The sequence below is a fragment of the Columba livia genome, chromosome 7, assembly GCF_036013475.1.
Source record: "Columba livia isolate bColLiv1 breed racing homer chromosome 7, bColLiv1.pat.W.v2, whole genome shotgun sequence".
NCBI classification, from domain to species: domain Eukaryota; kingdom Metazoa; phylum Chordata; class Aves; order Columbiformes; family Columbidae; genus Columba; species Columba livia.
Window position 1 is genome coordinate 15,230,100 of NC_088608.1, and position 26,898 is coordinate 15,256,997.

Genomic DNA, 26,898 nt, shown 5'->3' on the forward strand with positions numbered 1-26,898 from the left:
TGCCTTACGGTTTCACTCCTGCCCTGCAAGCTCCCAGCCCCAACAGAGCTGACCTGGCTCAGCCTGGCAGGAGACACAACACCAGGCTGAGCCCCAGTCATCAAGTGCAGCCATCGTTTCAGGGACACAGCCTTCCTGTTCCTCTCTCTCCACCACAGGATTTGATTCAGGTCCATCCAAGTGCCATGGAGGTGAGAGGCTAAAAGGCACTAAACTCTCTGAGCCGTCTGAGAATCAAGGAACTGTGCAAGCACAGCCTGGCCAGCTCCCCACACTGGCTCTGAGGCTCGCACACCCGCATGCTGAAGCGGAGGACTCTGGCAGTCCATTCATCAAAGTGCTAATTGGCACTGATTTGCATCAGATCATACTCCAACCTTTGGCTAGCACTTGCTATTCACACACCGTGTCCCATGTGCAGTGGCGCCGAGCCTGTCTGGAATGAGACATCCGAAGGAGTGGCCCCAAAAGTCAGCTGTGAACTGTGAATCCCTCTAACCCCTTCCCTCCAGGATCCCAAAGCATGCTGGCAGAGGGCAGAAACACCCCATTAAAGAGACCTCAAAGCCAGCCTGGAAACTAAGACCTCACCCAGGTGTGCCAACAGGCTGAAGGGAGATGTTTGCCCAGATGGGGTAGGGTGCCCATGCAGTGTCATACTCCCATAAGCAAGATCACATCACCCTGGGATTAGTAGCTGTTAAAAGGCAAAGGTCTCAAATCCCTACATACATTGCATTTGTTTAGTGTCAGGTTCTCACAACAGACCAGGACGGAGATGGCTGCTGGAAGAGCTTACTTGGCTGTTGTACTCCTTTAGGGAAGGACCAGCACCGCCCTCTCCAGCTCATGTGTTTGCAAGAACCCCCAGTGTTAAGGGTGCCTGGACAAACCAAGCTTCTTTGAAGCTACTCACCTCTTTGAGGAGAAAGAAGTCCAGAATTGTTTCAGCCTCTTAGCAAAAAGGGAGGAAAAAATAAGAGAGACACAGAAAAACTGACGCGGGACTTATGATGACACAAATTATATTTCTGAACATTGCCAAGAAACAAAATGGGACAAATCCATCTAGTACTTGTCACTGGAACTGGGCGTCACAGCTCTGAATACAATGGGAATTGTTCAGCTTTGTTAAAACAAAAATTAAAATAATTAAAAAAAAACACTCAAACCCCAAACATTTCTCAGGTCATTGTGGTTAAACTCAGAGACTGAATTAACAGAAGGAATAGAGATTGCCAATACATTGCGAAAGTCATTGCCACTTGATTCAGTTAAAGAGAAGCAATAAGCCCAGGACTGCATCTGGCAAGTTTCAACAGGGACCATCTACGTGAAATGCAGACTAGGGGCAGGATTAGCAGAATACACTGTAAAAGCAGGTGAAGGAATTATAGCCACAAGACACATCAAAATACAAGGGAATTTCTGAAGTGGCTTTCTAACTCTCAGCTCCTGTGCACCAGCGACAGACCCCATGCTTTGCAAGGGCTGGTGCACAGTCCAGCTCTAGCCACCACACAGGTCCCCTTTCCATCTGGAGTTTGCTACTCAGAAATGCCTAAACCAAAGAGGTGTCTGCACCAGTGCCGGGTGTGATGGTACCTGTGTGGCAAGGAATATCTCCCCTTCAGCAGCGCAGAGAAGAAAAGCTGCTGCTTGTTTTCCTAATATCAGCATTAGCAAGCTGCACCGTGGAGGATTTGCTAATGGATACAAGTTAGCGCATCTTATAGCTTGGCACTTCAGGCTGGTAGGAAGTGTCCTGTGCTACCATCATCCTCAAAGAGCATGAGACAGCTTGGGAAGCAGGAGGAGCTGTAGGGCTGGGCCAGATGCTGAAAGACACAGAGGCGACTGAAATCAGAGGCTACTGTGTTACAAGCACACAGGTCTTGTCTGTGGAAGATCAGTAGCTCTTCCCAGAAGGGGCTGAGACACCCCTGCATCCTCCAGCAAAGGACTGCACAGCATCCAAAACATCTACAATAGTGGCAAAGAGCATTCAATCCATCTGGCACAGATGAAACATGAAGTGTTTAAGGGAAAGACACACTTATCATATTGATCATGCTCATCCTGACCCCTCACATTTTGTTGTCAGCCCTAAATAAAGAGGTTCTGGACTTTTCTGGAACCCAGAAGTGAGGCAGTTAGTGCATCATCCCTCCATCCTCCCCCAGCATCTCCTTAGCCTTGGGCCTTTTCCCTTCAAGAGGCTGTTGCAAAACTTAACTGACACCCCAATTCCAGGCAGAATAAGGAGCCCTTACACCTGTTTCCGGTCACAAAAGAGAGACCCACTTCGACCTGGTGGTGTTTGCCTTGGCCATGGTCTTTGGATAGTGGGTCAAGAAAGGGTTCTGCAACTGTGAAAAAGGCTTCAAGGATTGTGGCAAACAGATTGCAAAGCAGAACTAGCTCTGAGCAGCTGGAATGAAGCCCACATAACCCCTTCTACTGCACCTCCTTCACAGCCAAGAAACACAAAGGTAGTAAAAGCAGACAGCTGAGGAATGCCCATGGAAAGCAGCACAGAGCATGCAGGATTCTGCCTGGAACAACACATTCATGTTTGTCAGGGACCCTTTCCCTAATTCTACTTAATAAAGATATATTACTGACATTGCTAAGATAGAAAAAGGGAGAAAAAGCAATGTCTTATTTCTTACTTATCAGTTGGGCAAATGATAATTCCCACTGCACAATGGGATTAGGCTCAAACTGGAGTAGCATCATAAATCTGTAGTCATAAATCTGAGACCAAGCTGAGACCAACAGAGCGAGGATGTCTAAGCCAGCCTACAAAACCAGTCCATGGCATGGGATGAGAGATGCTTTTATTATTCACCCAGTAAAATAATCAAGTGGAAGATTATTAAATGGGAAACAGCAGCTTTGCTGGGCCAGATACCAGGTAATCCCTGAAATGTGACCAGTGCACCTGTCAGTGGAGCAGAACTGGGCAACAGGCTTCTCCAGGTTCTCTTCAGTGGATAATATATTCACCAAAAAATGCAGTTTAGGGTTAACTGAAACCAGTCATTAGATTAAGAAAAAAAGGCAAAGGCAAAAAAAGACCATTAACATTAAAACATCTTCTTTCAGCATTTTCAAAACAGAAGGTTTCACATTTTTGCTTCAAAACAACTTGTTATAGCGCAAGTCATAATGTTTTTAAAAAAGTGAAAAAGCAACCCTACAAATTAAATGCTTTGTTTTGGTTTGAAATACTTTTTTTTTCATGTTTTGATTTTTCCCTTTTCCATTTCACTGAGAAAATGAAAAAAAAAAATTGTCTCAGGTCACCCTTACAACTTTTTTCCCCAGATTTTTCAGTTCAGCCTGCAAACTGAAAAACCACCGTGGGCACAGCCTACTTGGGAGTTTACTGTCCTTTCTACTTCAATCAGTCCTAAGCCAAAGAAAATGGGAAATTCATTTCACCGGGTAATACCAACCAGAATCAAGGTATTTAGCAGATGCAAAAATACTGAAAATGCACAGAGTTGTGGCTGTTTACAATGGGCTGAACGTGACCCAGGAGAGAAGATCTCCTAGCTCCAAACAACATCACCATCCACAGGTTTCCTGCTGTGCCACCCTCCTGTCACATAAGGCAATTTATAAACTGTGGGCCCGCTCCCGCGTTTGAGATGTGCTGACACCACTTATTTGTGATCAACGCAGGATCTGGGTAACCCACCCTACCTGCTCTAAGCAAGGGGGTCTGGGGACTGAGATATTTGGGCTGGAGGGAAGCAAATGCAGAGAGACGCAACATCCTCCCCACTAGCAATATTAGAGCATCACTCATGTGACCTGAAAACAACATCCCTATTTTGCAGAGTGCTACCACTTCTGCAGGGACAATACAGTACTGGATAGTTGCTTTGCAAGCTCCATAAAATGAAAAGGCCTTACCAGGATTTTTGTTGGGACAGTCATCTGGTTCAAACACAGCAGAAGACAACAAGAAGAACAGCAAAAACCCCACAATAAATTAGATATCAGCACAGTTTTCTAAATGGTCTAGAACAATTACTTGCAAGACAAAAAAAATCACAGGTCTGGTACTTAGAATCTTGTCTTTAAAAAAAAAAAACAACAATAATCCACAGGTTTTGCATAAAAATAAACATTTTAAGCTGAGAGCATTATGTTAATTGGATCAACCCGCTTTTTAATATATATATATTTCTATGTATATTTAAAGGTATATTTTTTCTATGAATATTCTTTAAAGGAGTAATGGGAGTCACGAATGCATAAAAATAGATATTTTGGATAAAATGAGTAATAATAAAGACAACCCTGGTGAAAAAAGAAAAAAAAATATATCAAACCAGGCAGTATTCTAAAGCAATGGCTCACCATACTATAACTTGTGGAGTCCGGTCCTTCTGTATTGTGAGCAGTTACTCCTAAATACTACTGGATTTTGTAACAGTGATGCAAAATCTAAATTCCTGCATGTTTATTAAAAAAAAAAAATAATAATAAGAGAGAGAAGGGATTTATAGAACAGATTTTGATGTCTGTTACATTGCTGTAAATAACTAGCACGGATCATCTCCCAAGCTGTAAGCAGGAGGAACTCCAGCAATTCTCGCATTTATGAGAATACATTTTCTAATCTTTTCTGTCCCTCTGAACTAAAATTTAAGAAAAAAAAAAATCCACTTTTGCCCTACAATGTTTTTTTCTGTTGTCCTACAAATAATCAGAACAGATTGGAAAAGGTGGGATTTTCAGTAGTGTGTGTCAGCATTCGGTGCATCTTTGACAAAAGCCAGCTCCTAACAGTTAGGAAGATTATTTCAGAGAGTGATCTTGTCCCTTTACAGCAGAAAATAACCTCACTGTTAAAAATCCGTTCAAGGCAGCAACATCAGTGGTATGTGAAGCCATACAAAAATGATAATAGCCTGACCTGCTTGCCAGCTGCATCAGTATTCAAGTAAAGTTTAAAGTACCTTTGTTGGACTTTAGAGTCTTGGAGGGTCAGACCGGCTTATTTTAACAAGTGTAAAATGCACTTTGAAACAGCCTTGTCATCTGCTTATTTAAACTAAAGAAACAAAATTCAAAAACAAACAGGAGCAAAGGAAAGGTCTCAGCATCAGTATTAGACTGCAGAATGTCTTCTTGACACTGACACTTTGATATTCTTGCCTTCCTTTCTAATGCATTAAAATACCATGAAGTCATGCAGTGATTTTAAATGAGTATTTCAAGAGTCCAGTTTTCGTAGAGGTTAACTTGATCACCAGCACAGCACTGGAGAAAGCTGATCTAACAATATTTCACTTACAGAACCCTCCAAAGGAAAATAAGAAATACGATTCCACAAATAACAATGCCGATTAAAGACACAGAAAGCAATATTTTTTTCCTTAGACATTCTTTCAGAAGAAAATTTTTCTTCTCTTATCTCTTTCTTTAAAAGCAAATCTTCTAACCAGCCAGATCTGAGAGCTATCTTCTACCCACATGAATCTAAGCTTTTCTGAAACCACCTAGGGGGTCTTGGGGGGTCTCTCCTAAATTTCAGAGCTATCTAAATGGCATCTGCTTGTTTTATCTGGCTTCCCCTCTTCAATTTGTCCATTCCTCTTAGCATTGCATAGGCCAATACTACTGCAAGAGTTTAGGTATCTGCATTTGAAAGAACTTCGGACTGAGCACAGCTTCACACGTTTCATCTTCTCCATGCCCCTTCCATGTAGTTTCTTCTGTCTTTACATGTACAAAGTCACAGTTTGTGTAACATTGTTTTAAAGGAAGAAAATAAAATACATATACACACACATACATTGTATTGGTGAACACTATACACTAAATATTTTTTTTCAACAGCATAACAGAAAGTTTGGCCTACTGAAGGCTGAACATGTAGGGAAGGCTGAATTTTTATGGTTGCCATGCAAGCCACCTTCAAGACAAAACAGATGAGCCCACCCAAGAGCAAACACAGCTTCTGCTCTCAAGCCACTAGACAAATACTGCCTCTCCGGGGGTCAGACCGACATCTCGCCAATTCAGTCAATGCAGTATTTAAAGAACCACACTGATTTGCTTCTGCATCAGTCCTCTGAATCCAAATGCTGTTAAAATCAAAGGGGGAAAGGGTATTTGACTTGCCTTATTATAATTAATATGTATATATTTTGATAACACTTTGAATTTCAATTTACTTCTGAAACCTTGCCCTTTGAGAAGAACACACCCTTAAAGTTGACATTTTTTTCAGGCTTCTGCTCCTTTAAAATTCTCTTCTTTTCTTTCCACTGTTCTTTATCAATTTTGAGACCACTTGCTTTCTTCCAGCAGAAATGCAGCTGGTGGGCTGGGCTTTCACTGCACCCGTTCGGTGAAATTCTCTGGGAAAACTCCTCGGCATTGGTCAAGTTCCTTATGCTGGATCCAGTCAGACTCCTTCACACCCATCAGCCATCCTTCATCCTGGAGGAGAAGACAGAGATCAGGTGCTGAGGGATAGATGTGAGTGGGGATTTTTCTTACCAAGTGCAGGCCAAGGAAGGAGGTGTCAAGGCATATCAAAGCCATGCTTGTAGTTGGCTTGGAGACAATCCAGGAGGAAGACAAGGGAGAAGGTAAAAAAATGCTTTCACTCCCTTTTAAACACTGAAAAGGCTCCATCCCAAAAGGGTCGGTACCAAAACTCCGATCTGACCCAGAGTGTTCTGAGACAGTGAAATTGTAAGCCATTAGCAAGTGTAAAAATCGTAATTTACACCCACTGAAGCAGGAGTTATTATACCAAAGAAGGTCTCTAGAACTACAAAATGGAAACCACCAACCCCACCTTTCATTATCTAAATATGAGTGGTCTAGTGTTCTCCATAGTCAGAGAAGAAACGGACATCTCCACAGTGTAATTCACTCATTCATCTGGGGTGCTGGCCTTTGGAAAGGATGAATCATTCCTTGGGGGTTCTTATCCCCTGGGCTGGTCACAGCACCTGAGAGATTAGCATTCTAGAGAGCTTACAGAGGCAAAATGAGTCTTGCTTGCTATGCTGAAAATCCAGACCATGAGAACTGAGAGCTGAGGAGTTCAAGCCATCTTCCCAAAATGCAACAGGCTGTTGTGCTTGATGCAAGATGTGATTGACAAAACTCCCCAACCTGTGCTACACAAGATTTAAGACTCAAGGTCTCTCACAAGGGTCCTCCCTAGCCACCAAACCTATAGATATATAAACAGTGATGCAAATAGAATCCGGTCTGGTAGAACCTGTTCAGGAGAACCAGACTCCCTACCCTCTCCCTGCTCTCTGCAGGCTGTCCAGCACCAAGATTTCTGTTCCATCTGAAGCACATGAAAGAGACTAGATATTCAAGGTAGGAAAGCTGCACTTCTTGCTGCTCAGATGTGCAGCTACTCTAATCACTGCATGCCTTGGAGTTGCCACCATGGAAGCATGCCTCAACATGCAAATGTGCCCACTCATTTACAGTGGGGAAACCTATGCGTTAAGATTGCGGCATGAGGCAATGGAACTGCACAGGGTACTGCCACCTCCAAACTTGACAGCCTGCTCTGCATCCACGCTCTGGATGAGCATGTGTCAGGCTCATCTAGAAATACATCATCACATCCAGCTATGTAACTTGCCAGGCAAAAATGCTCAGGCAATCAGATGCTCTAAGCCGTGGGGAACTGAGGCATGTGTGTGTGTAGTTCACATAGTTGTTTTGACACTTCTCCTTTCCTGGAACTTGCAGGAGTTACCTGAGTTTTTACCCAAGGTCCAGCAATCCCTCACTTGAAACTCATTCTTTAAAAACAAACAGGTAATGTGGCCCTTGCCCAGGGTGATCCATGGGGCACATATTGCTTTCAACTGACATTTTGCAGCTTCTGCCCTCTTGTCCTGTTTTCTGCACATTTCATGTGGCAGCAACTCAGATGAGCCACTGTACCTGAGTCCCCTGCTCCTTGCAGGCTGTACTGGGTGCCTGCAGGCCATCAGCCCTTGCTGCTGCCTTAGATTCTTAGATTTGAGCATTCAGGAGATGTCATGGGAATAGCATGAGACGGGAGCCCATCTGCAGCAGCCATCTGCAGGAGCTGAGGAAGGACTGACATGCCATAAATCAGGAAGACAAACGACTAAGTGGAAGACGCTGGGCCCAAGTGTCTGGAAAGCAGCTTCCAGCTCACAGCACGGCAAGCACAAAAGCTCATCAATTTGCACACAGCGTCTGTGCAACACAGCATGCATCACTCCCATGGCATCCTGCTCTGAAGGGTCTCCTCAGCTGTAGGAATTAGATACCAGGACCCACTGCACTGACTCTTCCCAGTTTTGAACCATATCACCTGAAGTGCCAGCTTAGAAGTGCTGCTGCCCTCAACCCCTTCTTCTGTCTAAGAGAGATGAATCCAAGCCTGGCTGATGTACCCACAAACTGACACCTAAGCTGCAAGATGGGGACATGGATCACAGCCTGTGATCCTAAGTTTCCTCCACTCACGTGCACAGTTCATGCCCATGTTAACAGCCAGTGTTTTCTGGCTGGGTATGGTCAGGGTTAGGGAAATGAGCTGTAACACACCATACACTGCAGGAGGGTTAGAGGGCTTCAGTGCAGCTACAGCATCATGTTAGCAACACTCAGAGCTCACCCTCTGCAGCTTGGAGAATCTCGAGTTCATGGCTGTTGCACCCACATCCAGCTAGAGTGCAAACATATGGCATTGAAAAACTCTGCTCCACAAATGCCATCTCCTACCACAGAAACTAGGGGAACTGCCAAACTGCCACTCATTTCTCATGCAGAAAGCTTTCTGAGAAAGAAACAGTCACAAGTGCTTGTGCAGGGCAGTCCCACCCAGAGTCCTGTCTCCAGAAGGAATCGCTGCCCTCTTCCCCATACAACCCTTCCCTCCAGAGCACCTAGCTCTGTGCGAGCTGCCAGCACATTATAGCTGCCATTTCACAACCAGCAGCAAGATCTGCCTCACCAACAACTGAGCCATAAAGAAGGTCCACATCTTCTGTAGCCAGTGAACTACAGCACCTTCCCTTTACCCCTTGTGGAATCCAGATCTTGTCTGGGCTTGGCCAAACCCAAATTCAGTGAGTACTGAATCAAGCTGGAGAATTCCCTTTTCCAAACTAAAACCTGGAGATGTGAGCATGAGTTTTATAAAATCACCACCTCCCTCAGCAAAAGTAGTAAAACTGCTGCAGACTTTATCAGCTGGAAGCCCTCAAAAACAGCAAGCAAGGAAGATTTACTCAAAGCTTCTAGAAATAGCTCAGATTAAAGAAAAACACTGCCAGTTAAATTCACGTTGGAGAGGGGCAGTAAGACTGTTCTCTGGGGCTGAGCATCCTGCTCCAGCCTTTGGTTCTGCTGCCATCTCCTGACCAAACACTGTCTTTTGGAAATGGGCATTGCTATGTTGAAGTGCAAGACATCATCCACGGCAAGCTGCTTTCCCAGAGCTCCAGTGTTTCTCAAAAGGGAAGAAAACATTGTAACCTGTGGGTCACTCCTGCCAGTGCCACAGTCTGCATTGCAGTGGTCACAGGGAATGTGCATCAAGTTTAGGAGCAGTGAGGAGGCAAAGTATAGGCTCTGTTGGGCTCCCTAATCAAGGAAGCCACTGCATTGGTTCAGAGGCCCTGATAGGGACAGAAGCCACAGCTAGATCACATGCTTTATGCGGGGTAATTTCTCTACCTTCCAAACACAAGCAGAGTCCTTCTCTGTTGCAGGAAGCCAACCTCAAGCTCAAGGACAACTGGCTTTCCCACCAGTTCCCAGCCACAAACTGATGGCTCTGCACCCAGCCAGCCAACTGTTAGTGGAAGAAGAAGCAGCTCTGGAAGTCCTCTTGGCTCCTCCCAGCCCAGGTTCACACCCTGTCTTCCCCACTCACCTGCTCCTCAGGATTCTCAAATGGAATCACAAGCACCACATCCCCAGCCTTCAGTTGCAGCTCGTCACTGTCAGTGGCTGTGTAATCATGCATGGCCTGGACCTATGGAGAGAGGAGATGAGAGGAGAGCTTGGATCAGCCCAGCCTTCTCTCACACAGCTTTGTAGCAGGTAACAAGTCTTTCCACCGCATTGATTCACTGGATGATTCAGGCTGGAAGGCACCTTTGGAGGCCATCTGATCCAACCTGCTGCTCAAAGCAGCACAAGCTTGTGTCAAAAACGCCACATGCACAGGAATAACCATTTCCCTTCATCGAATGGCTACATGCTTGTTCACACAGCCTGGCACGCAGCTCACCTTTGCCACAAGGGCATCCTGGTGAGTCTCACTCAACTCGTTATTCGCCAACACCTCCCCATCCCTTCCTTAGGAGGGCTGAATTCCCACAGTATGGGCCTAAAAACTTCCCAAGGTAGAAAGCCTGTATTCACTCCTGTATTACTTTTGCAGCTGAACTGCAAGATCATTAGAGATTATAGCCTCCAGTCTCTGTCACAGCAAGAAGAGAGGAGAAACATAGAGAAGAGTATCAGTTTGGATCTTCAAATGATTGTATCCTGCCATGTTTTCTCTTTAGTATTCATCCTGATTCCTATCAACATCTGCATTACAACTCTTATTTCATACCACAGCTCTCCACTTCAAGCACCACAGTCTATAATGCTGCTTGTAACAAGTCAAAACATGATGAGTCTCCTATTGTTCTTCAGAGTTTTGTCATTCTTCAGCTTTTGGTAGGTCTCCCAGGGGAAAACAACAACAACAAAAAAAAAGGATGCATGGACATGACTGAAGCAGAAGAAAAGCATTCCTATAGCAGGTTAAACAAATAAAAAAGGAGACTGTCATTTCTCACTTTCAGGGCATGATGCATCTGTGCTGTCTTGCTACCATATTGCATTATGTGTGTTAAATTTGTGGCCTGTCCTCACCCAGAATCACTCCTTCCTCCACACCTTCAAAACAAGTTGCAAATGATCTTTGGCATATTCAGGATACCCACCATTACTTCCCTGTCTAATTCTATATTTTTCTGTTCATCCTGGCTTTCTAATTTCCCCAAACACGAAGTCGTCTGACCCTAGTGGTGTTTCCAACTCTTCTTCATTTGACACTTGCATCAAACCTTTCCAGTTTGGAGCACAACTTCTTACCTACTACCCAGAGTCTGTGGCTGAGCAGCAGAGAGAAGGAGGGGTTTTGCTATACAGCACAGCCAGACATTCAGACACCGATGTTCTTACATGGTCCTTTGAAGCATCTGGAACTGCATGAAGCTAGGCTGCTGGAGAGGAAGGTGTATCTCTCCTTCAATTGCCTTTCTACCTTTCTCTGAGGCATAGCCCACAGCCAGTTAATTCATTACAGGAAAAAAATCACCAGGACCTCAGTGCCCCACCAGCAAGCACTCACCTTGAACAGAAATCCTGGGGGCATGTCAGGTCTTTCAGATGAAGCGCCTCCTTCCACAGTGCCATTGACAGTAGCAGGGAAAGTTTCCACAACAACAGCAGGCAGAGAGCTCTGGGAGGCAGTAGCCAGGGAAGGAAAAAAGCCACTGAGATAAGAGAATCCAAAACTGCAGCTCCAAGTCCACCCTGGAGGATCCACATCCCAACCCTACCCATGGCTGCAGTGGGTTTTCCCAGCACACAAGTCAGTGACAAAAACACCACAAAGGACAGCAGAGGCAGCAGTGATAAGGCAGGAGAGGTGACCACTGTCTTCCTTCGCTTAAGGCTGCAGAAGGGCAGAGAGGATTTAATGTTTTTCTGGGACCATAACGCCCAGAATTTCCCATTCATTTCAGTAATGACAGTCCTCACAGAGCCCTCATGGAACAGACAGCTCAAATGTGACAGCCAAGTGGCCATGAGATAGGACCTACTCCAGTCCCCTAAAAAGGTGGCAGTGTCAGGAATATTAGAGGAATCCTGGATATTCACGGGACACGGGCAGAGCCCAGAGGACAGTGTAGGTAAAAGTAAATGGTGAGCAAGGAAGAGGCCAGCAGACAACACAAGCTTAGTACAGCATGGGCTGTGCGCTGGCTTGACAACATGGGTGAAGGGACTGTCCTTTGTGCAGATCTTCCAGCTGAGCTTCTCCCTAAGCATTATACAGATAAAAGGCAACAGCCAAGCCCGGCCTCTGAATTAGAGCACTGTAACTGCTGGGGTGGTAGGGCTGTGTTTTTCCAAGCAGTCACACATCTCTCTTCCCAGCCCAGCCTCCCACATCTGCTGTATGACAAAGGGATCTGCTGGAGAGGAGGGACTGCTGTCCCTCGAGGGGCTTACCGATCCTGAATCAGCTTCAGTTTTAGATGCATCAGCTCCAGCTGCTGCTTCTGATCCAGCTGCTTCAGCTCCTGCATGGGCTGCTTCTGCAGGCTGCAATACAAAACCCACCCAGGTGGAAAGTTATGCTCATTACAGATACATGTGTGTGCCGAAAGTGCAGTTCAGTCTGTCCAAGTGCTCTGTGCTGTTAACTGCTGCCATCTGCTGACGAATAGGTGGGGTACCTCAGGGTCTTGCTACGTTTGTGTCTCACTCCCTCCCTGCAACCCAGTGAAATTACAGTAAAGCCTCCATTCCCTCACTCCAGCCACGCAGCAGGCAATTCTCCAGAGGAAATCAATGCAACATAAAAAAAAAATCCTGTGCACCTCTTTCTTTTCATTATCTAAATCACAGACCTACTTTAGACATGCACAGTATCTGTGATTATGCACGGATTGCCTACCTGTGTGTGAATACCTGTCTGTTTGCATACCAAGGGACAAGGGTCTCCCAATAGTTTGCTCCCAAGGATCAACAATTATGGAATATTTAAGCCTTTGCATATTCCCAGAAACAGAAGAGTGTGGTCATGTATCCAGATATGGAACTGGACTCAGCATCTACATGACACTAGCACTGAATGAAGCTGAACTGAAAACTGCAAACGTGCACACAAATTCTATTTTGGACAGTCCCTTGGGAGACTGGCCAGGCAGCGTTTGGGAAGACTCCTGACAAGAATCTCAGGGGTTTGATTTGCAGCGCTAATGTCTTCATGGCCAGTCTATACCCGTTTGTTCTCTGTACTAGATAGCACATGCACCTCTGCAGAATCTAACCAGGTATCCACTCTATACTTGCACAATAGAGACTGCTATACAGATATTTCCCATTTTTAATACAGGTGAATAAGCCAGCTTTAACATGCCTCCATGCCTCATACATTCAGTAAACACAAGTGCCCCTGAATACAACCACATTCAAAACAAGGCATTGTCCAGACCTCTTAACATTGCAATTCTCGTAGTCCCAACCCTACAAAAGCCCTGTGTAAATCAACCAGCCATGGTAACCCTCAACTCTGCACCCATCTGGCTACTAGCCATGCACTGGCACAATACTCCAAGCAGTTTTCTAATAACAGCAGCAATAACAAAGAAATAAATCCTTGATTTAACAAAGAGCCATTACTTTACCTTCAGCTGCTCCAATGCTGCCATTTAACACATGCTTTCCTCTCCTATGGCACCCTTTCTCCCATCACCATGTCCACAGGCCTACGTTGCCAAAGGATATCATAAAACAGCAGAGCTGTTCCCAACCTGCAGAGGATTCCCACAGCAGCTTTGGCAGTGCTAAGGTAAATGTATGCATATGAAATGCTACAAAGGCTTCTCCCATTTAATTAGATTCACTCCCAGGTTGCTTTTTATTTGAATTCAGTGAAACTGGAACTGGGACATATGCCAACCCAACTCTATCGGGCCAAGCAAGGGTTTTATGTGGATAAGTTAAAAGGAGCTCAACGTGAGCTCCTTTTTTAAAGGCAGCTAATTTGCAAGAACAGTATTTAATAACCAGAGAAACTGAATCTAAATTAATCCTCTGGATTTCAACAAAGGGCATTCTCATGTCAGCTACCTATTTTTCTATTTTATGTACCTATGGAAAACCCAAGGCAAAGAAAAGCATTTACAGTCATGGAAAGATACTACAGGGAGTAGAGGAAGAATTGCTCACTGCTGTTGCCCAGTTTGAAAGCTTTGCTTATTCCAACAGCAGCATCATACACACCAAATGCAAGTTTCCTGATCTGCAGAAGAAAGTTCTGCTGCATCAAATTTCCTACACTGTTAAACCCATGTTAAACCCATGGCACATGGGACTATGTAACCACTCAACAAGTCTCCTCTGATCAACACCTAAGAATAATGTTAGAGCAAAAACACTTCAGAAGACTTGAAGAGCAAGGGGAGGATTCGCCAGCTACTGTGAGTTCTGCTCTTTAGCCTTGTATGGTATACCAAGGTGAGAAATGGCATGGTGAGAACATCTTGTCTAATAGCACTCCCTGGTTGATTAAATTGTCCTTTAGGTGAAATCAGTTTCCAGGAGGGGAGAAATGGCCCAAAGTATTTTTTACACCCCAGACTGTATGTACAGCTCATATACAGTCATACCTCACCCCTGCTCATCCACTTGAAAGGCACAAGATCTCTTCTTGTGAAACTACAAACTTCTTTTCTTTCTTGCCAAGACAGACTGACAATGCACATACAAGGGGATGACAGATGTTTAGCACTAATGGCTGATAAAACACACAGGGGAAATGTATTTCTCGACATGATCCAAGCCCGTGTGAAGGAGAACACTGGCCACAGTGAGTCCTTGGGCCAAGCTCTCATCAAGAGTTAAGCTGTGTCCCCCCAAGTACTGAATCTAGGTGGTGATGTGGCCCTTGAGAATGGAAAGGTTGACAGGACTCCCCAGCATAAGCCAAGGACATGTCCTTACATCTACACCATGGGATACAGTCAGCTCAAGCAGCAGGCTGGAGTACTCAGACCAAGCATCTTCTGTCTACACTGCTGGCTGTTGTCCAAGGGGGCTCAAAAGTAGTTGTGCTTGAAATATCCCCTAGTGGGCTAATCTGCAGCAGCCTGAGGTTGAGGCAGATGACGGGTAAACCTTGGGCTGAGCTATGTCACGTCAGCCTTTCTGGCAACAATGGTCAATGAACAGCAAACACCACAGGTAATTCCAAACATGTATGTATAGCCAGTGGCACAGGCAGTAAGGACGAGGGGCAGCTGCAACATTTGGCATCACAGGAAAGACCAACAGGATGTACAGAGTTTAGAAAACAGCAGGGAGTGGAGGGTGAGGATGATGCCAGAGTGGAATTAAGTTTGAGAAGAATGTCACAGCATCATGCTGAAGGAAAAATGAGTTAGCAGGGAAAGGCAACATGGTTGTGCGCTGGTGGAGATATAAGTTTTGGAGTGCCAGACGTGACTTGCAAACCTGTGTCTGCCCCTGGGGCTTCACAGAAAGTGAAAAAGTGGGTTCAGCAGCACATGGAACAACCTTGGTTTGGGGAGTGCAGAAATGAAAAGCAGACAGGGAAAAGAGACAGGTATGCACATAGAGATGGAACTGGTACATGCACAGTACATGATGAGAGATGAAAGCCATATGAAGTTCTTACCTCCCATAAATCCCAAGGTAAAGACTAAGCATGTCGAAGAGCAACAAAAATAAGAGACGTTTATACATGATAATTTCAGTGAGTACAAACATTACAGATGCTGATCAGACTGAAGCAGACATACACATTCAACAGCACTTCTCTCTGCTTATTTTTTTAGTACCTGAATTCATACTCTCCTCCCTACTGCATATTCAAATTTAAGTACCAAGGCATTTGAGTGATGGTTTTTTGTACCTCTGGTATGGAGACAGCCAAGCCACTTTCAGTTAGCAGTGGCAGACCACAAAGCCAGAAAAGAACTCAGGAGTTTCTGGTCCATCAGGGTTAAATACGCTCCCCAGGTATCCACACCCAAGAGAGTTATTATGATTTCAGAACAAAACTTCAGCTGGTGTCTTTGGATCAGTAGTGAAATATCTTAACCTCTTTGCCATAGTGCCTACCCTTATAGGAAATAAATTTGACTGCTTTGAAAACTAGGTGGTTTTTGCTAGGCTTTACACTGTGGATACCATTAGAAAGTATTCATTTCAGACTCTTTCTTCTAATTCTTTCTGAAGCTAATAATAAATACATTTGAACACCAAATATGCTATTGCTGAGCAGTTCTGAAAAATCCACTCAGTGCAACGTTTGTTGCTTGCTGGAAGGGTAACAAATCATTCCATTTTAAGTCAAACTTGTAGCCTACACCAGTATACCAAATTATCCAAGTTATAACTGGTGATTGAGAAAAAAAAATGCCAGTAAGTAAACAAATAACTTATCCTGGCATGCAGCTTATTCTGTCAGGCAAGCAGACACAAAATGCCAATCTGCCCACTTAAAGATCCACAAAGTGGTAGCTCGCCATATTGGTGTGCATCAAACTGTGACAATAACTAGTATTTTGCAGATACAGTATTTTGTTTTAGAAGACTCAAACATCTAATGTTTGATCTCCTAATAAGAGAGGTCTTATCACTGCAAAAATCTGTGTCATACAGCCCTACTTGGCATGATGAAACTGGAGAAATACTACAAACATCCCAATTATGTTTATTACAAATTTTAATGGCAACCACAGACAGAAAAATAACCATTTCATACAGATGAAATGGGAAGTCTCTGTGAGGCCAACAGCCAAACACAGGATGCACTTCAAAGCCTCCAGCCATTTAGACATAAATTGATACGTAGTCCACCTGCCACTGACAGTGGACACGACCAGGTCCAGGCCAGACCAGATTTAGACATGTTCCTTTTCGATCCTGCACTGTGCAACACTGCACTCAGGGATGAAGCTAGTCCTTAACTACGAAGAGAGGCTACATTATACCCAGAAAAAGAAGGGCTTCATATCACTTGAATATATGTCTATAGATTTATTCACCTTAAGTGACTGCAGATTATCAGAGTGTCCTGTTTGTTATTAAAAATCCCTTTGAGAGGGATGTATAACAGGAGCACAGAACTGAGGCCGAATTCCCATCCACAGAGTAATAGTTTAAATCCACATAGCATACTGAGGATGCTCACCTAAGGAGGGACATACATTAAGCTGAACAAGTTGTGAATCAGTAGATCGTCAAAGCAAAACACAAGCATCCCACAAACACCTCATGCCATACTGTGGCCAGGCTAATAGTCACCTGATTCCCACTGGACTTACACATCCAGCAGAGAAGACCAAGGTGCTCATCTGCAAGGCACAGGTCTGGCACCCAGCTCAGGTCCACATCATCATTCACATGGGTGCAGGTGATGCCATACTTGGCAACAAGTCAGTTATGAAGGAAGAAGGAATGGCGATAAGAACCAACCTGGGAGGCAGGTGTGGGGGTCTTCCCTACAGTGGCATCTGGTTTAATGGGATCAAAATCCAGATCCAACAGGCTTGCTCCCTCCTGGAAGGGCCCAGGGGCATCAAACTTGGCAGCAGTGAGGAAGAAAAGCAGTATGAGCATTAGACACACACACGCACGGTAGAGGGAGGGTATGTGACAGCCAGGAGCTAAGGCTGCAAGCGCAGAAGACATGGTGGCGATGCAAATACCTGATGCGACTCCTGACTGCGTGGTGCCTCTAATCACAGGCAGTTTGCATGGGTGGCACTGTAAACCAAACCTGAGACTGTTCCACTGGACTTATTCATCTTCCCACCTGGCCAAATGAGCTGATGTGGTGTAAGAACCCAGCCTGCTGTGGTCAAAAGGATCACTGCCACTGATGCCTCAGAATGGCTTATCTTCTATCTATGTCTATTCCTCATAGTTCATGCCTTTGTACGGAAGGCCCAGTACAGACTCCCTCAGCCACATACAGAAGAATGGCCATCCAAACAACTTATCTCGGGAACATGGGTCCAGGCAGAAAAGCACTCAAGCTTCTGGAAGGCATGTCCAAGAGACCTCAGATTTAACTCACAAAGGTCTTCATTGCCTCCTGCGTTCTGAGGCAGAAACACAGAATATGGCAGCTCACCTTAGCTAATGGACTTGAATCATTCCCCAGTCCAAAATGTTTTCCAATTCTGGACATCCCAGAAACATGCACACACAAGCCTTCTAACAAAGCATACATTTGAGAAGCTTTGCTACTCTCTTCAAAGTCAGCACAATTTGACTCCCTTTGACTGACAAACACTCTAGCTAAAGACAATGATGGCATATTCACTGATTAACATGAATAAAACAGCCACTACAAAGGATATGAATTATTAGTATGCAAAATTGAACTATCACTTTTGGGTTTTAGATTTAACCTAACCACTACAAGACGCTCCTTTCTGCTCAGCTTCAGAGGAAGCTGCTCTCTCCAGGACATGCAGGAAGATTTGCCCCTGTTTCCTCTGACCTCCCAGCTCACTGGCCCTACTGCTTCAGCAGCCTTTCCAACAACACACAAAGCTTGGCAGGTTAATATCCACAGTTACATCGTAGCCCCACAATTGAAAGACTCCTGCAAAGTAGCAAGAGACACCATTTCAGATGCAGTCCTTTGAATAAAACCCACACCACCATCATTTTGACCTCCTCTCGTTTCACGTTACTCCAATTCTGTTCCAGATTTTTCTCTCACTTATTAACATCTTTTTTTGAGATTCACAGAGAACAAGGAACCAACCTCTCACACTTCGCAATAATAAACCCCAACCAGCATGCAAAAAGCAACTGGTATTCTACTATGCTCCTCCAGCACATCTAGGCCACCCATCAGAGAGGCTCCAACCCCAATCTTTAGTATTATTTGGTAGTGAAACCCAAAGGTTCCAGTCATGGAATAATCTTACCTGCCACTCAAGACTTTCATGCGAGGGCTTGCACCCCTTGCCTCTACCCAGATCTCCCACAAACCAGCTCACTGGAGCTAAGACATCTTACAGGAATGGCCCCAGGCAACACACTGAACACCAGGAGCTGTTGGGTGCTTCAGTGAAGATCGTTCTGGCAACCAGAGTCCTTCCTCAGAACTCACATCTGATTGAAAGTCACAGCAGATCCCATCCTGGGTCAGAGAACTGATCAGGTGCAGAACACAATGTCTGCCTAAGGCCTGGCATTCACATGGAAATACATGATACAAACCATGGGGCAGACAGAGCCACCCATTATGATACAGGAGAAGGAAGCAGAGAAAATGATAGAGTTGCTCAGCTGCCTGTGGTCTCCGCCTTCCAAGACTCCTGTCAAATCATCTCTCTGCTCTGCAAGATTTATCTATTGCAATGCAAAATCTGACATGGACATCCTTCCTTCCCTCCCCACTCCACCTCTGCTCCTCAGCAGCTGAGTGGAAGGTGGCAAACCAGAGGCAATGGAGCAGCATGATGCAAGGAAAAGGTATGGAATGAGTCACAGATGAGCACTGATAGAGACATTACTTGTGCTTTAACAAGCATTTAGGGGAAAAAAGTATATATACATATATATGTGTGTGTGTATATATACACACACACATATATATATATAGCAAAAAAAAAAAAAAAAAGTATATGCAGGTATCTCATGGTACAACCAGAAATCTGGTCAGGCTTCTACATACATAAGGACTGCCATTCTCCTAGATCTAACACAAAATTCCCCACCTGGGCATCCTCTCTTGCAGTGATGTAAATCAAAAGAAAAGTGAAGAGAAAAATACATAATTTGAAGCAGACACAGTCCTGCCCATGTAAACTGGAGGCACCTATTCTCTGCCAAGAGAACTTCATGCAATTCCTGTTGGCCTTTCTTGTGCAGGTGTGGGCTTTAAACCACAAAGCCTGTGTGTGAACGCACAGAGTGCATAAAATTGCCTTCTCCCAGAACAGGCACAGGTCAGCACTTGGGGATGTACAAGAGCAGAAAACACATGCTTCATCCACACCCTGGACCAGCGGGCCTGGAGTGAGCACACCATGGGCTGTGAGGGGAGCCGTAACTCATGTGCATTGCTGCTGAGCAAATGCAGCCATTACTTTGTGGCATCTTCACCAGTTGCATTTCTTCTGTTTCTGCCATGAATGACAGCCCTCAAAGGGTTAGTCAAAGCTGCCTTCTAGCCACCCTTCTAAGATAGCCTCCTATCTAACCCTTTGCCTTCTGAGGTCCAATGCTGAGCTTGCTTTTCTCCTTCACCTGACCAGATTTCATGGCTTGACACCTCTAGAGAGAAGAAAAGTCAGAAGGAAAAGTTCAGAGGCAGACAAATATAAGGCAGGGCATAGCAGCTAACCTGCGAAGGGGTGGTCACACTTATCTCAGGGACAAAATTGTCATCAAACAGACTGATGATGTTTTCCTGCTTGATCTCCTTGGAGGGGGTGACTTTTGGAGGCGGAGGCACCGGAGGCCCTTTCCTCAACTGCATGCAAGTGAGCACACGGCCACAGCACAGACGGCGACACCCAAAAAAACCAGAGACAGGAACCAGGTTAGCCACAAAAACTGAAGGTAGGGGAAATCACAGTCACAGGAACAGAGCAGGGTCCAGTCAACTCCATCTGAAGAGAGAGCAAGGGAAGGTGAAGGGCTGAATTGAAACAAACCAAAAAAAAAAAAAAAATTAAAAACCACACACGCCTCCAGAGAAGGTTTGGCATCATTAGTTACACTTCAGCCGTGGGCAAGGTTCCCTCTGCAGAGGAGAAGCGTAACACAATTAATATGCATTGACAGGACATGCATACATAATTAAAGCATGTGCAACCTTCAAAAGAACCACTGGGAAGGAAGCATATCAATTACTGAGAACACAATTCAATAGACCAAGGCAGCACTGCCTCCCTTTGCCATACTTACCACACCTAAGGGAATGTGAGATAAGACTCAATTTGTCCTATTATGGGCAGGTGACCATGAGGACAAACTCTGATCTGCTCCATACTGGTTCCCTGGTGCACTCACTGGTTATCAGTGTACAATGAGAAAGGTCTGAAGGAGCTCTTGATGGTGTCCTACCACTTCTCAGCTTCAGGCAAGAACAATTCAAACTCCTGAGAAGCCACGACTGCTGTGGGCCCACCTCTGCTCTCAGTTTCACCAATGAGCATTGACACTAATGAAGTCTTGTTTCCCAAATGGATATGCCAGAGAACACATAACAAAGTCTGACCCTGTAACTCTAACCCATTCTAATATCCACAATCATGTTAAAAGATTCAGCCTGACACTGCATCCACAACCCCATGGGAAGCTGTGGCAGACCCCCCGACAGATCAACCCATGCACATCCTTCTCACGTTTTCCTGTACCCAAGGCTCAGGAATCATTTCTAGATGAAATCAAACCTTGAGGAGCTGCAGCTGTGCTGGAACAAAGTGGTCATACACATTCCCAGTACCACAGTAATGCTGAGCAATGACAGTGCTTTCCGTTTACTATGATATTTTACAGTTACTTGATCTTCTCATCATACCTAGGATCCCAAGACAGCAAGACTCAGAGACCTGACAACGAGCACCCAGTATATCAGTGTCAGGTCCAGATCTGAAACACAGCAGTTCCCGACTCCTCGTCCTGTGTTCACACTCCTCCAGTGTGCAGCTGAGCTCTACAAGGCATTTATTCAGATTGCTAAAGATATGCCCAGTTTTCTACTGGGTTAACCTACTTTAGAGAGTGTGAGTATGCAAACACACATTTTCCACTGAGTAGCTGGCTAGAGGAAATGAAAATAGAGTGTTCACTTCTATTTTTTACTGTTTGCAGAAGGTGGTGTGCCCATATTCCCTGAGAACAATGCCTTCCTGAAAATTCCCTGCTTGCCAGTTGCACAAATTTCAGGGAAAAGCTATTCTCAGAACAAAGCCATCACCTGCAGAAATGGGAGGCTCCAATTACAAACTCTGAAGCCAAAAATATCTAAACTCTTCAGCTATTTATTTCTCTAAAATAGTCAGTCTCCTCCCTTCTAGTGCATTAGTGTCTCAGAGACCATCACTTCCACAGTGTCCAGTATAACCTCCAACAGCAATCTAAAGTCACATTTCAAAGACAACAGGGTTGCATATTCATGTTGGGTTATACCTGGAAATTCATCAAACATGAACAACTTTGCTGCCTAGAATAAAACAAACTCTCTAAAACTTTTCTGCTGACTTGGATCCCACAGAGCTTTACCTGTCTAAGTTCAACCTAATTACACTGATTTCAAAAGTGTCATTACAGTGTTTCAGCGGTGTAACTGAGAGCAGAAGTCTGACCTTTGAAATTTAACAGACAACTGAAGTTCTATGTCACCATCTAATTACTCAGTGCAGAGAGCTGATTGCAGTCGCTTCTTTCAAAAGAAAGAAATAAGCTGGTTTTGAGAATTAAAAGATGTAAAAGAGCTTTATTTTTTAGCATGACAAACAGTTCAAAATTTAGTTAGTATTTATTTGGTCTCTCCTGTTTCACTGTCTTTCTCTCCACAGCCTTTGCTTACAGTTTCCATTAGTATTTCAGACAGGAAGAGGCTAGAGAACTGGACTTGCTTGTTGCTTTTTGCTCCATCCTCCCCCAGAAGACAAGGCCCTCAGCATCCCTAGGAGGATCCTAGAACAAATCACCTACCCACACATCAAAGTAATTACACCTGTGAAGCTTTCACTATGAAAGTTGAGCACTGTTGAGAGAGCAGACACTTTTGTTTTCCAGCAGGCTGTCAAGCTGACACACAGTTTCTAGACTTTATCCCTACAGGTGTCAGGCTTGGCTCCAAGTATGAAACCCCCGTCCTTGTCTTCCCTCCCTCTGGAGCCAGCTCCATCTCTTAGCACCTAGTACAAATACAGAGCGGAGCTCTTGCTCTTCACTGTAGTGAGGCCCAGAATGCATTAAATATAGATTGGAACAAGCTGCCAGGTGGCGGCAGCATTGGCTGCAAGCACAGTTTCAGTCTCGCCTGCAGCCCAATCTGAGGTTCCAGCCAGGGAATATTCCAGCTGGAATATTCTGCTGGATCAACAAGGGGTGCCTCCAGCCCCATTCCTGTGGGCAGGAAGGCAGCAAGTGAATGAGCAAGCACTTGCAGCCTGGCAAAAACAAGGCTGATGTGTGCTGTTTAAAGGAAAGGGAAGAAGCCAAACTCAGCAAGACAAGTCCACAGGCAGGGTGAGTGAAATCTAACAGCTCAATAAATCTGTACAATTACTTGTTCCAAGTTTAAACCAAGTTATAGCAACCTCTGAAAAAACAGGATGGCAATTCTAGAGAGATATGAACTATCCTCTCTGCCCCATACACATACCCTACTCCAAGGTCCTAGCCTAGGTGCTGGCAAAGCTGCTCTAGGCTGTGCAACACTGAGTGGTGCAGAGACCCTGGAGAACTCTTGAAAAGACGCTGGCAGGTATCCACACATCTCACAGGGCTGGAAGAGACCCTTTCGCTGATGTGCAATTGTCCCTTTCTGTCCCTAGACAAACCTGGAAATCAAAAATGCAGTGGAGGGAAAAATATTCTGAAAGGCTATCCAAAACCAGGAGACAGCCTACACCACAGGCCTGGATTTGAAATGACACTGCTACATGTGACAAGGAAGTTCTGGGTTGCATCCATCTCTTTTTAGAAGTGATAGGTGTTCTCTTACCAGTTTGGCCAGAACCCCTCTAAGCTTTAATTCTTCCCAGAAGACTCCTCCCTGGTGTCCCACTTACTGAAATACAAGGATTGGTACCAGCCATAAATTTGGCCTAATTACTAGTTTTCCCTATTAAGCTTTTCTGCCACTCAGCAATGGAGGGATGAGAAGAGGAAGTAAACGTTTTGTTTTCCTTAAATCCCAAAGTAAAACATATTATTTGATCTGCTGAGAAGCAGGAGCTACATCTACTATTTTAAACATGCTGCTGACTGTCTCATGTAAGGAAAGGAATAACAAAGGCCATATGGAAGGTATCAGACTCCATATAATGGACAGTCTTCTTCCTGGTACCCATCTAGTTTCTTCATAGCATAAGAATATAACGCCTTTATTTTAAGCATCATATTTTATCTTGCAATTAAAGTAAAACATTATGTAAATGTACAGACGTTCTCCTTATTGATATTAAACTTCTTCATTAAACCTTCCTCAGTGATGGAAGTTCTTGGGAAGAAACCAGACCATTGGATTCCACAGGTTAATTCAAATGTAAAGAACAAAGTTCCTCGCCTAGCTACAACTCCATCATCCCTGGATCTCCTTGGCCATCCTACTGGACAGTAAAACATATTACTGGCCTTCCCCTGTAGAGGCATTCAGAGACAGCTTAGTTCTTCCCTATATGATATAGAGAGGACCAATGAGCAACTTGCATTCTCAGGAACCAGTGGAGGAAAACAACTGTCATGTCATATTCTCTGTGCTCAGTAGCAGGAAGAGGTCCAAAAAAAGAAACTCATGGATTTCTTTGATTCATGGACATGGTGCCATCAACGGTCATACTGCAAAGACATGGTCAATGTCATGGGGACGCTACCTGAGATGGTGACTTTGGGATGCTTGCCCCAGGTGCTTCCAAAGTAGATGGTTCCAGCTCATGGTTGACAGTCTTGGTCTCAGGGCTGGTGATGGGAGATCCATCTGGTGGAGGCGAGGGGCTTTTATTTGCTTTCGCTGGGGTGCTGTCACTAAAGGAAGGGGAGAAAGAAAGAGAGAGAGGGGGAAGAGAGAAAGAAAAAGAAGTCTGAGCTAGGCCTAGGAGGAGTTATGCTAAGCAGCACAGATCAGTGGCCTCCATTATCTCTTTGCTTCACTGCCCAGACGTGATAAAGACATGTGAAGCCTCTACAAGCTTCTAAGAAGCATCTTTGCTGAGTCACTTGCAGTGAGCATTACTGTGTAGCAGGCTATTAAACTCCTACTGCATTGATATACTTCACCTTAGATCCAGAAAAACAAAAAAACAAAAAAACAAAAAAACAGAACAAAAAAAAAACACCAACCAGACATCCTTAATTCTGCTAGATTTTAATTTAAGTGACCAACATTAAGTCACATTTAGTTTTCAGTTCTACAAATACGAATTTTTCTGTGTGGTGATGTACTGATACCTGCATGTGTTATGACTAATAAATTCACAACACCTGAACTAAGGCTGTAATCGCAGAATATCATATTCCTCTGTGTGGTACAATCAGTTAGGCTGGGAGAAGGGCAAAGTAGCCAGAGGTTTCACAGATCATTCCAGACCTCATTCCAGACCACAAAGAAACAGTGAGATTCCAGCTACTAATAAAGATTTCTCTATTATGGAAACACTCCCCAGCCTTGTTTTCAATGATAAACTCCTTCTGCCCTTGCCTTTCAAGTTGGTCCTCATTCCAGGACTGTTGCTGACACACAGTCAAGAGGGATTCTTCTGGCAATTAAGATGCAAGGAGCATATGCCAATGGCATTTACTGGTTCATAACTTGGCCAGATTTGGACAGATTTTTCAAAGGAATGGCAAGAGGCACACGCCTTTCCCCAAAGGCATGCCCTGGCCAAGTGTTAAGTCTGTGCTTCAAAGTACAGAACCATGAAAGAAATAGGAAAAAATTTGGTTACTGGAGAATTTCAAGTGGGATAAAGGTAAAACCATTCTCCCAGCCTAAATCTCCGAACAGCTGAATCATGTTGGCTGAAACTCAGCTCCCCAAAAAGTAACTAATCAATTATCTCAAGTCATGCACAAGCACAGACACTGGTAGGGGATATTTTAGCACAAGTGGTTACAGATTGGCAAAACTATACACAGTTAAAAACAAAATATTGCAAAAGGGCTGTGCAACCTCATCTACAGGGAGTGATGTTTGCCTCCACTTATAAAGTTACAGTTCTTGCGAAGTTAGAGGCCTTGGGAGAAGGCTAAAAGGAATAGATCCTTTCCTACAACTTGGGACAATAAATCCTGGTGCAGAGCCAGGACCAGAGCACTGTGGACCTCATTCAGCTGGGACATCAAGTAGTTTATTTCTTTGCTCTGTCTCAAGAGAGCGTGGAGCTCTGGACACATACATCCACTCACACTGGGGTACCCGAGGTGTGGTGGTCACAGATAACATGCGTGATGGCTTCATTCCTAAGTACTCACGAGTAGGGGGACAGAAAGAGGAGAAAGGTACAGCAAGGCATTTCAACAAACCTCCCCTTCCAAGCAAGCACCTCCCCCTGCTCAGCATTCCAGCTTTCAAGCTCCCCACCCCATTCCCTCTTCATTCATTTCACTCTCACCCATTCCCCCCCAGCCATTTCCAAACCCCACACACACATTTCCCCACAAAGCGCTTGCTCTCAGGTCCACATGCAGGTCAGATGTTTCTGATGACACTGATGCCAGCAGCACACCAACACGATGCAACAAACCCAGTGAAGTTCTCTGCCAACAGCCCTCACCCAGGGGCACACACGCCAAGGGGAAAAAGGAAGAAAGGAAGAGGAAAAAGGCAAGAGGAGGAACTAAAGAACATGTATGCCAACCCTACAGCTCTTCAGTCTGACTGGATATGTCTACATTGTCCTTCTTCAGAGGTCCCCAAATATCACTTCAGTGCCTTGGGTTGTAGGAAGGATTCTGCAGCATTGCCATGGGTGTGCTACAGATTAAAAGAAGTAGTGGTCGGAGGGTGAAAGTAAGGAAGTCCTGCTCTAAATGGGAGTCACCAGGGAACAGCAGGCTCCACACAACTCATTCACAGCATGGAAACCCAGAAATTATTTCAGGAGAAGCACATCTTACTACCATTCCCATGGCAAGACTCTTCTGGCATCATCTGAGGCTCCACCTACGACCTTGTTGAGTCCAACCCCACTGAAGACCCAGGCCTGAACCTCAGTAACCACCTCTGGGATCTAGAGCAGGTCCTACAACACCACCTTATCCCAATGAGGGCTGCTGCAGAACAATGAGAATGGTAGAGATGGATCATCCAAGACTCCCTGTGATCAGTGCCAGGAGGTGTCTCAAGAAAGCTGGGAGTGCATGTACAAGGACTCAAATATGGGGGAGAAA

The 26,898-nt window shown here is 44.7% G+C and overlaps 1 protein-coding gene across 26 annotated transcripts in view; it reads right to left on the minus strand.

The window, feature by feature from the left end:
- Positions 1–1,008: 1,008 nt before the first annotated feature.
- Positions 1,009–26,898, minus strand: part of BIN1 (bridging integrator 1) — a 99,014-nt gene continuing 73,124 nt past the window's right edge. For 6 of the 26 annotated variants that reach the window (XM_065070646.1, XM_065070643.1, XM_065070642.1 and 3 more), the window contains 9 exons: positions 24,384–24,534; positions 20,174–20,302; positions 17,281–17,388; positions 15,476–15,499; positions 12,283–12,375; positions 11,396–11,506; positions 9,920–10,021; positions 8,657–8,707; positions 6,280–6,465 (listed from right to left, as the gene is read on the minus strand). In XM_065070646.1, the coding sequence (XP_064926718.1) occupies positions 6,358–6,465; positions 8,657–8,707; positions 9,920–10,021; positions 11,396–11,506; positions 12,283–12,375; positions 15,476–15,499; positions 17,281–17,388; positions 20,174–20,302; positions 24,384–24,534 (877 nt within the window). In that variant the 3' untranslated portion in view covers positions 6,280–6,357. Of the gene's footprint in view, positions 6,466–8,656; positions 8,708–9,919; positions 10,022–11,395; positions 11,507–12,282; positions 12,376–15,475; positions 15,500–17,280; positions 17,389–20,173; positions 20,303–24,383; positions 24,535–26,898 lie in introns of all 26 variants that reach the window. The other 20 variants (XM_065070654.1, XM_065070653.1, XM_021299126.2 and 17 more) reach the window with 8 other exon arrangements.